The sequence below is a fragment of the Bipolaris oryzae genome, assembly GCF_000523455.1.
Source record: "Bipolaris oryzae ATCC 44560 unplaced genomic scaffold scaffold_43, whole genome shotgun sequence".
In the NCBI taxonomy this organism is placed as follows: Eukaryota; Fungi; Ascomycota; class Dothideomycetes; order Pleosporales; family Pleosporaceae; genus Bipolaris; species Bipolaris oryzae.
In genome coordinates this window covers 125,977-141,054 of record NW_006911319.1, presented here as the reverse complement: position 1 = coordinate 141,054, position 15,078 = coordinate 125,977, and the positions used below count along the sequence as shown (strand labels likewise).

General features: G+C 51.2%; 6 protein-coding genes across 6 annotated transcripts; 3 read left to right on the top strand and 3 right to left on the bottom strand.

Moving 5' to 3' along the window:
• Positions 1-231: 231 nt before the first annotated feature.
• On the bottom strand, positions 232-2,416 carry COCMIDRAFT_35655 (uncharacterized protein; the record flags this gene model as incomplete). Its single annotated transcript, XM_007688524.1, has 4 exons — positions 232-630; positions 682-1,333; positions 1,390-1,963; positions 2,014-2,416. The coding sequence occupies 4 exons, from the start codon at positions 2,414-2,416 to the stop codon at positions 232-234; spliced, it is 2,028 nt and encodes a 675-aa protein (XP_007686714.1).
• Positions 2,417-3,828: 1,412 nt separating this feature from the next.
• On the top strand, positions 3,829-4,721 carry COCMIDRAFT_25263 (uncharacterized protein; the record flags this gene model as incomplete). Its single annotated transcript, XM_007688506.1, has 2 exons — positions 3,829-3,972; positions 4,011-4,721. The coding sequence occupies 2 exons, from the start codon at positions 3,829-3,831 to the stop codon at positions 4,719-4,721; spliced, it is 855 nt and encodes a 284-aa protein (XP_007686696.1).
• Positions 4,722-4,817: 96 nt separating this feature from the next.
• On the bottom strand, positions 4,818-7,163 carry COCMIDRAFT_91896 (uncharacterized protein; the record flags this gene model as incomplete). Its single annotated transcript, XM_007688548.1, has 1 exon — positions 4,818-7,163. One exon carries the CDS (start codon positions 7,161-7,163, stop codon positions 4,818-4,820), a length of 2,346 nt encoding a protein of 781 aa, XP_007686738.1.
• Positions 7,164-8,383: 1,220 nt separating this feature from the next.
• On the bottom strand, positions 8,384-10,486 carry COCMIDRAFT_4206 (uncharacterized protein; the record flags this gene model as incomplete). The annotated part of the gene is made up of 1 exon (XM_007688496.1): positions 8,384-10,486. The coding sequence occupies one exon, from the start codon at positions 10,484-10,486 to the stop codon at positions 8,384-8,386; it is 2,103 nt and encodes a 700-aa protein (XP_007686686.1).
• A 277-nt stretch (positions 10,487-10,763) lies between these two features.
• Positions 10,764-11,595, top strand: COCMIDRAFT_91895 (uncharacterized protein; the record flags this gene model as incomplete). The annotated part of the gene is made up of 3 exons (XM_007688547.1): positions 10,764-10,807; positions 10,860-11,467; positions 11,519-11,595. The coding sequence occupies 3 exons, from the start codon at positions 10,764-10,766 to the stop codon at positions 11,593-11,595; spliced, it is 729 nt and encodes a 242-aa protein (XP_007686737.1).
• Positions 11,596-12,465: 870 nt separating this feature from the next.
• Positions 12,466-14,375, top strand: COCMIDRAFT_91997 (uncharacterized protein; the record flags this gene model as incomplete). Its single annotated transcript, XM_007688546.1, has 4 exons — positions 12,466-12,693; positions 12,751-13,037; positions 13,085-13,385; positions 13,500-14,375. 4 exons carry the CDS (start codon positions 12,466-12,468, stop codon positions 14,373-14,375), a joined length of 1,692 nt encoding a protein of 563 aa, XP_007686736.1.
• Between the last annotated feature and the right edge of the window lie 703 nt (positions 14,376-15,078).

The following is a 15,078-nucleotide window of genomic DNA, read 5'->3' as shown; positions in this document are numbered from 1 at the left end:
TTGAATATGCAATGGTCAAGCCTTTCAACACTCTCAACACTCATCCACTGGTTGCCATGCGGGTTCCCTACTTCCTTCCCGCTTGAGCGCCACGCCGTCAGCAGTGGCTTGACCGATCTTGAACGGGCCGAGATCAGGACTATAGCTTATGCACTCGGAGCTACTCTCTTAGTCTAGCTATTTCAGAAGATTGCGCACTCGAATAGCCGTCGCCGCTAATACTCTACTAGCTCATGAGTCTGTTTGCGATTCACGCTTGAGTGGCGCTGCTACAGAGTCGACTCGGTTGAGTTCCCCGGTCGGTATGACCATGCGCACGTGCTTCGATTTGGTGACGTCCAGTACACCCAGAGTGTCTCCTGGCTCAGTAACTGGTATTGCCTCATCCGTGCGCGTCCAGGTTCCAAGACCGAGGTTCTCATGTGCTAGGCGTTGCAGCTGTAAGGTGGATCCGGCTTGCCACTCACAGTAGCTGTATACCAACTTTGCACTGCATAGGCGCGGATATCGTAAAAAAAGGGCGAAAAGTTCCTCCACGAATGTCGATGTGAGCATCAGCATGCCTCCTACAATAAGGATCACACCTAAGGTCCATGCGCTGAAAGAATAGTGCTTGGAAGAGCGCATTTTCTGTTGTCGCGAATATCAGTACAGGCAGGCTGAGCAGTGTCATATACAAACCTGACTATGACATATCCTACGGCATTCCTTTTCACCCTCGCACAATGGGTTCCCGCTAATATCAAATCCTCTAGCATGCTCGACCATCCTAGCTTGTATACCAGCGAGACTCGCTTTGTATAGATATTCGCGCTCCTCTTGCCATCGGTCCTTTGGTATCGCTGCTACCTGTATATTACCCAGTATGGTACTGCGTGATAGAAGAGTTGGTGAGTGTGGTATGTTATAATAGTAATCTAACAGGCCAGCGCCTTGAATGCCCAGTGCAGCCACCAGTGCGCGCATCGCAGATTGATCATTTGCGTTTGGCCAGGCGCTTTTGAACAAGCCCGACGAAGACTGCTCGTTCAATGCTGCGAAACCATCAATGCATCCAACGTTTTCGGGAAGGTTCGGGTTGCAATATAACCTCTGAGTTACGCAGCCCAGTACACCGACAGGTTCGTCAGCAACAAAGAAATCTCTGCTGTTCGCGCTGGAAACCAAAAAGCTACTATTAAACAAGCTTGTAGCCGAGAACCAAGGATCCTCGGTCTTTTTGACGTATACGACTTCCGAGGAATCCAGAAATAGCAAGGAAATGGTCGCATTTGGTTTCCGTAGTTCTGGTATGAGCTCAATGTTTATTTCTGAACCGGCCGTTGCCATGGCTCTGCTCTGAAGTTAAAATCAATGAAAATAGTGTACGACAGGTCTGATGGGACATACGTGACTTTGTAGTTACCAACAGTAACGCCATCAAATGACGGCCTTTTGGACCTAATATCAACTGCGAAGACATGGCTTTCATTGCCCTCGGGTCCATATGTATTCCCATATCGATAGACCTGTCGAGTCTGGGAGTCATTTGAGGCCACGACAGTGTCAGTGAAGCCAGCTGTTTTCAAAGGCGCGCAGTGTGTCCGATGGCGAAGAGTAAAGTGTGGGTTTTGATTGAAGCCAAGGTGTTTCTCAGAGTGTAGTACTCCTGAATCTAGGAGGATGTTACCAATACCTGACTTGCAAATCTCCCTAGCAAATGGACACGAAGCATTTCTATCTGACGTAAAAGGCAATGTTGGTCTTACAAACGTTTCGCATAGCCCGTTCTGAGCAGTGTCGCCCTCGCGGTAGCATTGCATCGAATATGTAAAGGCGTCGACAGATTTCTGACTCTGGTAAAGCATGATGGGCTCCATGAGAGACACTTGGGAGTCTGGATCACGGTCATACACCCCACACTTTCGGCCAGCTATCAAAACTTCTTGATTCGAGTTGGTCAAAATTCTCGAGGACAAAAGACCTGAAAAGATCAGCCATCTATAACCACAAAAGTAGTGATAATGAACGCACCAGCAGCAACAGAAGCAACGGATATAGCAGAAGCTATTAGGATAACCGGTAGTATTCGCTGTTGGCTTCTCTTGGCGCGATCTCGCCAAACATAGCTGAGTGGACACAGATCCAGCACGGCATCGAGTGCTAGCGATTGATTACGCAAAATGGCCTGTCGCTGGTGGTAGACACCATCCTGCTCACCGGAGGTTGACTCAATGGCACAGACTAAAAATCGTGTGATCTTCCAGAAACTACGCGCTGTGGCAGCAATAAATAAAGCGAGAAAGGCTATGATCAGACCACCAGCTTGACGATCAAGTGTTAGGGTCGCGCCACGGACTGTACCAAGTGATTGATTGATCCAGAACCCTTTGTAGATGTCTTCATCAATGGACCATGTTGGTAATGTTAGGGGCATGATGTGAATGGCTTCGGAGTTTCCAGATATCCAGGCTCTTAGGTGAACGATCGATCGAACGAATGCTTTTGGCTGTTTCACTGACCAGCTGAGCTGTCTCTGCTATACTGAGATGAATATAAGGTAAGGAGATTTCGTAGTGAGTGGTTAATAAGAGGGCCGATGGCTGCGCTCCAGCTGTTCCCCTCAGCCTTGTCCGAACGATGTCAGCTCGGGAAAACGCTTGATACAGGCTGCAGGAAGCCCTGCCAAGTCTAGTGCGACTTGCCTGATTGGGTACTTGCTCAGCAGGAGTGTGGTTGCACTTCTGACTTTTGGCCCCATTTCCATCGTCGATTAGTAAATGGACTGATTCTGCAAGTGTAGAGTACTGCCGAAGATGTTGTATATTGTAGCTGGGTATGTCGAGTGATATGAAGGCTCCTCCGAGAGAATAGTGTTCTCCTCCCCCCACCTTCATGCGTATGTAGCACGTTCTGGATACTCGCTGAACAACTTCTATTGTGACATTTGGTCACGTGGCTCAAAGCCGAACACAGCGAAAGAACGACGGCCAGGTCACCTTCAAGTAGCCACTGAGAGCGCGGGATAGTGCTGGGGCAGTGCTGAGGCAGAGCATGACTTCTCGAAACCATAGCAATACATAGCGTTGACCTGTATCTTGACCAGGAAACCCATCGATCGTTTATTTATGGACTTGACTTCGGAAATGAAAGCGCCGTACCGAGGATGCACAGCCTCCTAGCTGAACACGATATGTACAGGGTTCTGTTCAATCCGAGTACCAGGCTGCTCTACATATTAGATGCATGAAATGTAATGTTACATCAGGTTGCTCTCTGTGTGTGATGCGAGCGACACCCCCACGTGACTGAGCTAAAAGAAGAGACCCACCCCCATCCTACCCATACTCAACGAGGCTCTCCGCGGCTACATCCCGCTTCCTACAATACAACATTGGTAACAATCGCGCCAAAAGAATGAATCACAGCTGATTTACTGCTCGAGACGCCCGACTATAGTTTCAAATATATGCCTGCCTCCACTGCAACAACCGCGCCGCACACGCAGACCCTGGTCGCATAATCGCAGCCGACGAACCACAGGCACACTGCAGGCGCCACCACCAAAGGTCGATCGCATCTCCACCACAACCAATAGCTGCGGCGCTACCCGAAATACACAGCAAACCAGGTCAACAAGGCATACTTTTGGTGTCCACCTTATGGTATGATCTGAGTGCGGCGTAGTTGCAAGCGAGATAAATGCAGTTGAACAAAGAGGAAGGAACGAAGGAACAGCAAGGATAGCAGTGAGATAAAGAGCAAGGAGAGAAGCCCACGTATTGCATCTACTCAAGCTTTACGACACCTTCTATTTTCCAACTATCACGATCTTAATTACATCCAACCATGTTCAACGCACTCCTTCTCGCAAGCCTACCCGTGCTACTTTGTCAAGCCACCTACCTCGACCCTTCCCTTCTCCAGCAAAAGCCACTGATGCATGGCATACCCTCAGATATTCTATCTGATGTTACCATTCTACCCCTCACTGTACGTCTCTTACTCCCGCCCAAGGAACACATCCTCAGCTCTATCTCCCGTCTAACACTGAGAACCAGCTAAACAAGCACTTCCACTACACCTTCTCCTCCCCCACCAACAACCCCACTCCACTATCCCGACTCCAAAATAGCGCTGCAGTGCACGCCACACACTATGAGCACTCCCGCATCAGCATCGCCATCCCTCTCGACGCCGCGCGCACAGGCACCGTATCCTTCTCTTCCCCCACATCATCTAGCGTACAAGACACAACCGCCACGCACATGACGTGGATATCCCAGAACCCCTGGGATGTAGATATGCACTACATCCCCCTCCTCGATGGTGGTGTGCGCAAAGGCGGGATGATAAGTATGAGCATCGAATCCGCAATCTTGGATTTCAACACAGCATTCATCACATTACCCGCTGGGCTGTGGGATGTGGTTGTTCTGGCGACGCAGCCGGTGCTGAAGCCGAGTTGGGGACAGGAAAAAGGACAGGAGGTGATGAGTGTGGAGTGTGAGGCTAGGAAGAGGTTTCCGGATTTGGTGTTTGGGATGGAAGATGAGAGCGAGATTGTGGTTGGACCGAAGCAGTATGTGCTGCAGAGGGGAGAGGAGTGTGTGCTCCTTGTTAGGAAGGCAGAGGAGGGGGATGAGGAGAGGGTTGGTCTGGGTTGGGCGGTCGCGAGGGGGAGGGAGGTAGTGTTTGATTGGCAAGAAGGGAGGATTGGGTTGGGGGAGTTCGAGGGGTGAACGTAATGGTGTTCTATATTCTTTGACTTTGTTTTAGACTTGTACATCAAAATTGTATTTACCCTAGAATCATAATCATAAACCATAAATCATACCTCATACCAACAACAGACTCAACACCACTGCACTCGTACAAACAACCATCGTCATCCACGCAACCCTCACCCCACTCGCCGCATCCTCATCGTCCCCTCCATTACCTCCATTACCCTCCTCCGCCGATGGATTCCCTTCCCCCCTCCCCGTCTGCTGCTCCCTACTTGTCACGCTCCCCAGAACACACCTCCCCTCATCCAACGCACCTCCCTCGCCCCCAAACGCGATCTGCGCCGTCTTCTCCCACAACCCCGTCACATTAAAATAATCCCTCGCCTCATACCAAACCCGACAACTCGCACTATCATTCAAAAACTGCGTTGGCGCACCCCCATTCTCCAGCCCAGCCCGAATATTATCCTGAAAATTGACTCCAGCATCGAGCACCGCAATCGGCGGCTGCACCGGTAGGAACGACGACCACTCCGCGAGTTCGGAGCGCGAGTCTGCGAATTGCAGGGCCACGAAGACGGATATGGCTTCTATGTAGACGGAAGGGAGGACCAAGGTGCCCTTGGTGCCGCCGACGGATACCATAGGGCCAGCTAGCGGGCGGCCCCCGAGAGCGATGCTGCGGACGCCAGATTGCTGTACCATTAGTTCGAGGAAGATTGAGCAGGTGGAGGCGCAGATGCCGTCAGATAATATCACCAGATCCTCCGCGCGAAAAGGGTCGTCTGTGAAATTGCTGCGATCGTTGTAGCCGGTCATCGTTATGCCGACGGCAAGCCGCGTGCTGCTCGTTGTCAGGGGGTCCGAGAGGTTGTATTTCAGGAGCGAAGTGAAGTTGTCGCCTTTGAAGCGGAGGGGCGGGTACATAGAGGCCCAGTCTGGGAATTCCTCGAGGGACGCAGAGAGGTAGGCGTCGTTGCTGAAGGGGCTGGTGAAGAGTTGGCCATTGCGTAGGGTGATTTCTTCAAAGGAGGAGATGCTTTCGCCGAAGAGTTCGCTAGCGGCGTGGCCGCGGTAGCGGGATTGTGTCTGGGGTACTTGTGAGGGGAAGAATTGAAGGTAGGCATCGTAGCCTGAGAGTACTTTGCCGCCGGGGTTGCCACGGATGTCGATGATGTGTTTTTCTACGCCGCGGGATTTGGATTGCGAGATGTATTGTTGAATTACGCGTTGGAACTCTCGTGCTCCGCTGACGTCGGCGGTGTTGAATGTTTGGATTATCAAGACACCGATTTGGCCTACGTCGGTGTTGATGAAGTAGCCGGCGAGAGGTACATTTTCTTCTGTGTGGGAAACGAAGGGTTTGGGATAGAACAGAGGCACTGAGCCGTATTGTTGCATGGAGGCAGACTTGAAGTCGCGTTCGCGAGGGTTCTGGAGCTGGAGTGGCGGATCATTCATATCCCTCTTCTTCACTTCGCCACCGGAGCTAGTCGTAGGAATGCAGAAAGTATTGTAAAACGAGTCTGCATCTCGTACACTACGCCAGGCCTCAGCATCAGCAACAATAGCAATATTCGGGTACACGTCGGTCGTTCCGTTCTGGTAGGTAATGTTGGTAGCAACACCGGGGAAGAAACGTGGGTTTATAAAGCTTCCGTAGCTCTCTGCTGCTGGCATGAACAGCATAGAGTTGTAGCGCGTATCCGGGTCATGGTATGCTACTAGATTCGCCTCTTCAATCAAAAACTTGGAAGCGTCTTTTCCGTTGATCTTGGTAACAGGAGAAGGCTCATAAGCACCATCAGTGTTGTTAAAGTCTGTCAGTGTCCAGATCTGGGGTATTTCACTGCCATCTCTAGACGCAGAGATGAGCGCAATCTTGCTACTTCTTCGCCATACAAAGACTCCTGCGTATGCCATGCCGTACCAGGCCAGGTGACCATCGTGTGCTTTGACCAGCAAGCTTGCAATGTCGGCTTCAAAATCGTACTCGTTGGCGTACCCTCCTGACTCAACATTGCTCTTGATCCCATCCAGTCCAGATACGATGTCGACAGCCGGGTTTGGGTATCCTTGAGGCGGATCCTTGAGATAGGCCAGTGTGGACTGGAATTCTACCATCTTTTTTATCTCGTCGACCGTAGTAGAGGCGTCTGTCGTATAGAAAGGTAGTGACTTGAGACACGCTATCGCACGCTCAGCCTCTACTACAGGCAAATCTGCATTGCTATCTGAAATAGCATCTGCTATTTGTCCACAGGCCTCGCTAGTCTCAATTGGTCCCGAGATAGGTTCGATTGTGGTAGGCTCTACCTCAATATTTCCGATCGATGTAGGCGTTGGCACTTCTGTTGGCTCGAGAATCAACGATTCTGTATTGTCGAAGGCAAAGCTGCTTGTCTGTGCTGAGACGACTACTGCGAGCAAGCTTAACGCCGTGAACGGCTTCATAGTTGCCGGACGAATGTCGGACGCGATGCGCCGTTATTGGTTTTTGGGTATAGTCTTCGGGGTGGTTTTCAACAAGGTCCGCTTCGTAGTTCAAAGGTACCAATCCTCGATATGTTTAGGTGAGTTGAAGATTGCTTATCGTCCTCCCTGCTTGCTCGTATTCTGTTTAGCCGGTGTTGGTATTCGATCCTAGAATCCACTTGGGCCTCCAGGATCTTCAACAACGCGTGATCCCAGGCCAAACTCTCCCACAGAAGAAAGGAAAAGGTAGGCAAAGTGATGAACACACTATGCAGTTCGGCGGGGGTATATGCATCTTTAACGCCGCATCCTCCTGCACAGCCTAGCTAGTTTGTAGCTGGGTGCGCCGCCGCAGTCTGGAGGTCTCCACACACATGTACGTCTGCCATGCTTAAAGCCTTGGCTACTAGGCGGCACTGTGCATGACCCGTCTAGATTGCATGCACGCTGCAATAGGACTAGCACTCAACTGTGGCTTGTGGAGGCAGAGTCACCTACAGAGATAACATCATGCCATATTGGTAGGAGGTGGCTGGATGGGGCTGGCATGGGGAAGCAGGGATTGGATCCACGTTCGAGGTAGGCAAGCGAAGCAGTGCATTTCCTAGTTGCGGCTGAATTGTTGCGGCTGGACAAATACGGCGCTATTGTACTCTCTGTCGCAAAAACTTACATCTTACGAGTACTGCTTATTTCGAGGGGCTATTTGCTGTTTGACGCCCACCATGACCATTGCTGTTGTGGGACTCACTGCGCACTGAGGTGCAAAGTTGCTGTATTCACGTCCTGTAAAACTTCACGAGCGATACACCTCGGCTAAGCGCCTCACAACACCAAGAAACAGTCACAAGTCGGCCAGCGCATAGAAGTTGTAGTCGGTAGGGTTGGCTGGACGCCTCGATTACTTTGCACCGCACAGCCGCAGTTGTACGCGTTGCTGGCGGTTGCTGGTGGTTGCAGTGACTGCACGCCGCATCCATTGTGGGGTTCATGTGCCGTTTGGTCCGGTTTGCTTGGTAGCCTTGGAATGACGTACTCGTTGACGCTTCCAACAGTCTTTACTAACGACTGACATTCTAGAATTGCAGCGTTGGATTCTCTGGATGTTGATTGAAGGATGGGAATACTGGCCGATGTATGCTTCAACTACATGATGGCAGCTGATGTCTTTACCATCGCCAAGTCAAACACCCGATGATCTATTTCTTGAGGCCTACCACCACCAAATTGCGCGGACTATGCTTATATTCGAAAACGGGCTCGACCCATGCATGCTCAACCTCTTCCTGCTCTCTTAGCCACAGATACCGATCCGTGACCACGACAGCTTCGACCACACCAGCGCTGAAGGCCATCAGGCTCCACATGACACTCAGCTCCTTTTTCCTCTCTGCATACCTGACCTCATAGTTCCGAATATCGTCGTCTGTCAAACCATCCATCTTCTCCTTGATGAAGTTGGGGTCGATCTCACAAAATGAGTTGTCGGCCGTAAGTTTTGCAATTGCGGCGCGAACGTATGAGACGAAATCGCTGTAAGCAAATTTGCGCAGCGTTCCAATTGTAAGAGGCGTAGTAGTGCCGTCTGAAGAGAGGCCAGGGCCACGGCCATTGGGTGGTGTCCAGTTTACTTGCGACGTGTGACCGTTTGCTGACACTGCACTGCCAGTGAGACCTTGATCGTGTAAGGGCGCAGAGACTACGCCACGATCGAGAAAGATGCGCTGAAGCAGTGCTCGAAAGAAGTGACGGGTGAAAAACAGGTCTGAGTCGACAGGACCCCAGTTGAAAGGTGCTTGCACGGCCATCATGCGGGCCGTGATGTTGAGTCGAACCCCTCTGGGTTGTTCAGCTGTCTCGCCACTGCGCGAATCAAGAGGGGCATATGGAAGTGGGTAGTTTGCAAGCTTTTCTGACATTGGAAAGCCATTGGGGTCGAAAGCACTGGATGTGGATTCCAGGCGCGGATGATTCGCGCGCAGTGTAGGTAGCTTGTACGTTGGCGGACCAAGACGTTCAGTGAGCAAGTTGTAGCAACAGCCCACCATGGCTACGGCTGAGATGTGAGCGTTAAGCATCATGGAGCGCAGCCCATAATGCACTAGATTGCCGCATGAATGAAGAGAGATTACCATGGCGTTCACATCAGTGGGCTTGGGCACTACATCCAAGTTTGTAGCTTCGGCAACCACAGCACTGTCTTGTGTAACAGCTTCCTCAGGTACACGAGTGGTATCCAGAACCTGGTCGATGACCGGCGTGAGATCGCCTTCTTTGATGATATGCTCAACGTATTGGACACTACCATGGCCTTCGTTGTATATCTGTAGCGTAGACGTTTTGGTCGCCTCACTCGGGGGGCTGTTTGCAGATATCTCGGTTGCTTGTGGAAGCACACACCCGTCGTCACATTGTGGCCCGCTAGTCAAGGTTGAACTGGCTGATTTATGTTCGGTAGGTGGAATTGACCCGACTTCATTTGTTTGTGAGTTTGCTTGTTCATCTGTTCCCTGCGCCAGAGCATCTGCGCTAGACGACCCAGTAGAGGCATTGACCCCATTCTCCCTGCCTTTCTTGACTTTGCCTATTTTGGCCCTGTATTCCTTCTTGTTCCTCATAACGACAGGTTTGGGCACCAGCTTTGCCAACATGTCCATGTTCTTGGCACCCTCAATGTTGTGTTGCTTACTCTCCACTGCGACAATGTGCTTGGAATAGGGCGCTGCAGCAAGAGCACGTCCAAGGTAATTCTGACCAGAACCAAAATCCACGAGGTGCGTGATAGGCTTCTTTTTGGAGGACGCAATCTCAGCGGTCAGCCTGTCAATGTAGCGTGCAAAGTTATCGACCTCGTGCACCTTCTTGACTTTCATGCCCATGGCAATATGGCGTGGTATCGCAGGCTTCCCAGCTGTGATGTTTGAGTTGGGTGGAGGAAAGTCGCGTGCCAGCAAGTGCTTCCGGACTGTCTTAATGTAATCTAGCAGCTCCTGTGGCGGTGGTGGCCCATCTCGCCAATCTCCGGGGCCTTCTGGTTGCTTCACATCAAACTGGCTAAGGTCCTCTCTCATGAGCAAATCCAAAATGTCCATGATGTCGCGTGTCTTGAACCAATCCCTCCATGATTGGGGCAAGATGTGCGAGTAAAGGTCAGGTGACCTTGTGTAAAAGTCCAAAATGTGGACGCCGCCGCATAGTGTCTGGAGCAGCCATGAGGAAGTTGCAAATTCGAGCAGTGACTCGACGTATTCGTCGGTGTTTGTGAACTCGGCTGGAAGAGGCAGAGGTGTATCCGGTCCCATTGTCTCAGCCAAGTCCTCTTCGCCGACAAATCGACTGTTTCTGTATCCAAGCTTTTGGCGATAGCCGGGCCATCAAGAAAACACTCTGGTGGTGGTGTTCTGAGCAGACTGTGGGGGGTATTTTTTTCGGGAAGGTGGGTCCGTGCCGAGGCGTTCGTTCCAACGCGTCATCCGGCCAGGCTGTCGCTGCGACATTATCCTTTGGAACTTGACCATTTCGCCCACCCACCTCCACGATTGGAATTGACGACAAGCAGCCGTCGCGTGTATATATACAATGGCGTCGCTAAATGGTGAGGATCCATTCCTCCAGGTTCAAGCGTGAGACGGCGCCCTACAACCCCATATAGGCAGCACCGTTAACCCGCGATAGTGATGTGCTCACTGCACTCGACAATGCGCGGCCATTATTCAAGTCATACCTGCGCATCCGGTCATCGGCGTCCTCCGCCAACAGCCCTGAGCTCCGTGAAGCCCGCAGCGAACTCGAGCAGACGCTACAGGACCTCAGCCAGGACCTCGAGGACATGGTGGAGAGCGTTAAGGTGGTCGAACATGACCCCTACCGATTTGGGCTTGAGATTGATGAAGTCGAGCGCCGGAGAACTCTGGTCAGGGATGTTGGGTACGAGATCGAGAATATGCGGGAGGAGCTCCAGCAGACGGTCCAACATGCCAAAAACAAGGGCAAGAGCACTGCAAACGGCGACGTGCTACCCGACCCAGACAGTTTTGAGGACGATGACAACTATGCTGCATTTGAACAAGAGAGGCAAATGGAGTTGATGCACGAACAGGACGAGGCGCTCGATGGTGTTTTCCGCACTGTTGGCAACTTGCGCCAGCAGGCCGACGACATGGGCCGCGAACTCGAGGAACAGGGCGAACTGCTTGCTGACGTTGACAATGTGGCTGACCGGGTTGGCGGAAAACTCCAGACAGGCCTCCAGAAGGTAGGCCATATCATCAGGAAAAACGAAGGTATGTTATGTGGTGCAAACTTTTATCGCAATGCTGACTATCCCCCTCAAGACTCGTGGTCCAGCTGCTGTATCGGCGTACTAATATTCGTCCTTATACTCCTACTTGTCCTCCTTCTGTTCCTCTGAAAGCGCGACAGGAATAGGTCTCTCACCTCGGCCCGGCCCGATGCATGTCTTCCCGCATGCGCATGTGCCCAGCTTCCAGCACTCGAGAGAGCTTGCTGGCTAGCTTTGCGCCTGCGATATCATTATCATATCCTCCTTTCAGCGAGTCGTACCATGCATTCTACACTTGGCTAACACGAAGTGAAGTTGCTTTTTCGCGCACTTGACTTCGCAGGTCTACCTATGCCTGGCAGTAATGACGACGATTCCGAGAAGCTATCACAAACGTGATTTAGTCTGTCATCTCAGCTACTTGGCTTAATTTGGACTATGTTATGCTCCGGGATATCCCTCCGGTTCTTGCATAATCGCTTTCCCGACGTGGTAAAGTCGCAAATGTGCTTCACAAAGCCGATTACCACCCAAACATGCACGAATCGCATCTGGAAGAGCTTGCATCGGAAGCAAGACTCGATACAAATCGCATTTGGTAGTGCTGAAGAACTGTCACGGTTGCCAATCGTTGTTGGGTACTGGCAAGACCACGTTCACCCATGGGTTTTACGATCGCCAACACGCGCTGTCTCATCATCGTCCAGCTCTTTCATCCACTTTGATAAACAATTGGCTGGGATACCTGGCGTCACATCACATCGTATAGGGCTGAACTAGTCATGTTGCATACGTAGCGTTGCTTCTGAGACGCAGCCTGTGTGAGATCTTTAACACATTCATGCAACCCTTCGAGGAAGCCCACCTTAGTCATTACTTGCAGCTTCCCGTGTCATTCAATCCTCTGCTACTACAGTCACACTGTTTTAAATTTACAATCAATGTATTGGCTCAAATCCACTTGTCTCTCTCCCGCCTTCATACGTTCCCGTTCATGTGATGGCTGGACGGGGCCGCAGCGGTAGCAACGCTGACCAGTCATCCACAACGACCACCGAAGCCCACTTGAAAGGCACGCGCCGGAAGATTTCTCTCGTTTTCATCACAGTCATTCTTAATATACTGCTTTGGAGCGCTATCATTTGCATCGCAGCATCCCTCTATCAGATCATCTCAGATCCATTTAATACTTCAAGCTACGCCCAAGTGGCTTTAACGATAATATCGGTACGTGGACCCAATATTTTGGTACAAACGACCGTATACTGATATATATATATATAGGCCCTAGTGACGATTGGATACACCATCTTTCATTCAATTCTTTCACTGAAGCAGAAGCTATGGGAACAACAACGGCGATATTCGGTCGCTATGAAAAGGAATTCTACTGTTCCTACTCGTATAGCAGGATCAATGTGTGCATTCTGGTTGCTGACTTCCGGCTGGGACATGATACTGGTCGCAAGCACACCTGTCTGTTTACCAATGGCGCCAGGGCTGGACAGCTCGGAATATGGCCTCACCTGTCATATTAGTCGTGTGGGAATAGCTTTTGCGGTAATCTCACTGTAAGCAGCATCCCTGCATGGCGGTCTATATGCTAACAACCGCCTAGTACTGCGTCAATTGCCCTCTTGGGTATTCTCGCTGGTATTGGCCGTCCGTTCGAAGCGCATTTGCTCAACCACGGTTACCAGCCGCCAATCGAAGTGTACTCAAAACCCTATACTCCCGGACCATCTGATTCGGAGGTTGTCATGTATCAATCTCATGAGTATTTCGAGAGGCCAAAGTCTTTGCATGAGATTAAAGTCCCCAACCCTTCGGACGCTGATTCAGATTTGCCCAATCCAGAGGATGCTCTGCTACGCGCAATCATGTCACCTCCTTATACAGTGTTTTCTCCCCGAAGAGGCGTTTTCACGTCGCATCATACGCCGCCGCCCATTCCTGCCGAGTACGCTGCTCCACGAAGAAACTCATTACCTGGCACCTTTCGAGTAGCATCCCAGCCACACAGATATCAAAAGTCACTTGCAAACTCGTCGCGATCTTTTGTATCTGGTATAATCCCAGGCTCCACACGGCAATCATTACCTGCGCACTTTTCGACAGAGACATGGCGCGTTGCCCATCCCAACCCAGCGTCACTATCACTATTGGCTCATTCTCATCCCGAAGTTGTTAACCGCAGGTTTTCCTCCTATCAGAGTTCTTATTCTCGCCATTCGATGACACTCACTCGCCCACAGCGCCTGAGCTATCATTCAACTGCTCCAAGTGTTCGTTCACAATCTGAACATACAAACTCAGATCGTCGAAGTAACTCGTTAACGAGAGGCAATTCAAGTGAAATAGCGCGTGCCTTCATGCAAGGTCTACCTATGCCCGCACCTGCCCATCCCGCTAACCACCCTCGCAACATCCGCATAACAACTACCCTCGATACCGGATCCGCTCAAAAGCAGCTGCACCGTATGAGCGCTCCCCTCCCAACCAACACCACACAAGACTCTCCACCCGTATTCCCCAACCCAGACAGACCTTACATCCGCAGCGCCTCCCCAGGCTTCCTCAGCTTCTTCAGTCCCGACACCAGTCCTGTCGACACCTCCCCTACGGACGCCAGCCTCCCAACCACCACCCTCACCCCCACCACCAACAAACCCAAGCACAACATCCCACGCAAACCTGTCCCACTCTCCCGCCGCCCTTCGGAAGCCGCAAGAGCTATGTTCAGCAACATGCCTGAGGACTTACCGATTCTTCCGCGATCGCCCAGATCGCCCAGATCCCCCGGTGCGACGATGCTGGTTATGATGACGCATGGGCCTGTCAAGCAGAAGAGGATGAGTGTGTATGAGGAGGTGAAGAACAAACCATTGCCCCGGATTGCGATTTTATAGGCACGTGGAGGGAATCCGTGGTTGATGGAGATTTACTTTGCATTTTGAGCGAAGTTTTGATTTAGACATTGCGTGGAGCTTGGGAATGGTGTTCATGATGGTGTTACGGGGTTGCTTTTGGAACTATGTATGTGTATAATGCATAATGACTCTCATGTCTTCGTCTATTTCTTTGGTGCGTCGCTGAAAGGAGGGAGGGGGTGGTTTACGGGATGAGAGTGTGAGTGGGGAATGCGGTCCGCTTCTGCGTCCGAACGACATGGGGGCTTTGCTGATGCAAAATGATTGGTGAGCCAGAGGCGTTGTTTTACGTTATTGGGTTGGCGTGGTTGGAGTAGGTGTAAGATGATGCGGTGGCGTGGCTTGCTGAGGACAGGGGGACGGGCGTTCTTTTAGCTCTGTGTGGGTGGAGGTGTTTCGGTCTGAAGCGAACAGTGGTTCGTCATGGATCAAGTGGAGAGAGCCACACTGTATATTTTAGGACAAAGATGACAGATCGTTCGAACTGTTCTTTTGTAACGTTGGTCGTGCTGAAACACGGCGCAGATGAGGCTAAGCTGATAGAAGCCATCTCCTCTTCTAGAAAACTGAGCTAGTATCATATTATGAAACCTTTGAGAGTACGATTAGTGATGCTGACCGCCCGACCCCCACGCTGGCTCTCTGAATTCACTCATGTTTGTAAGGGTGCAGTGCTGGGTAG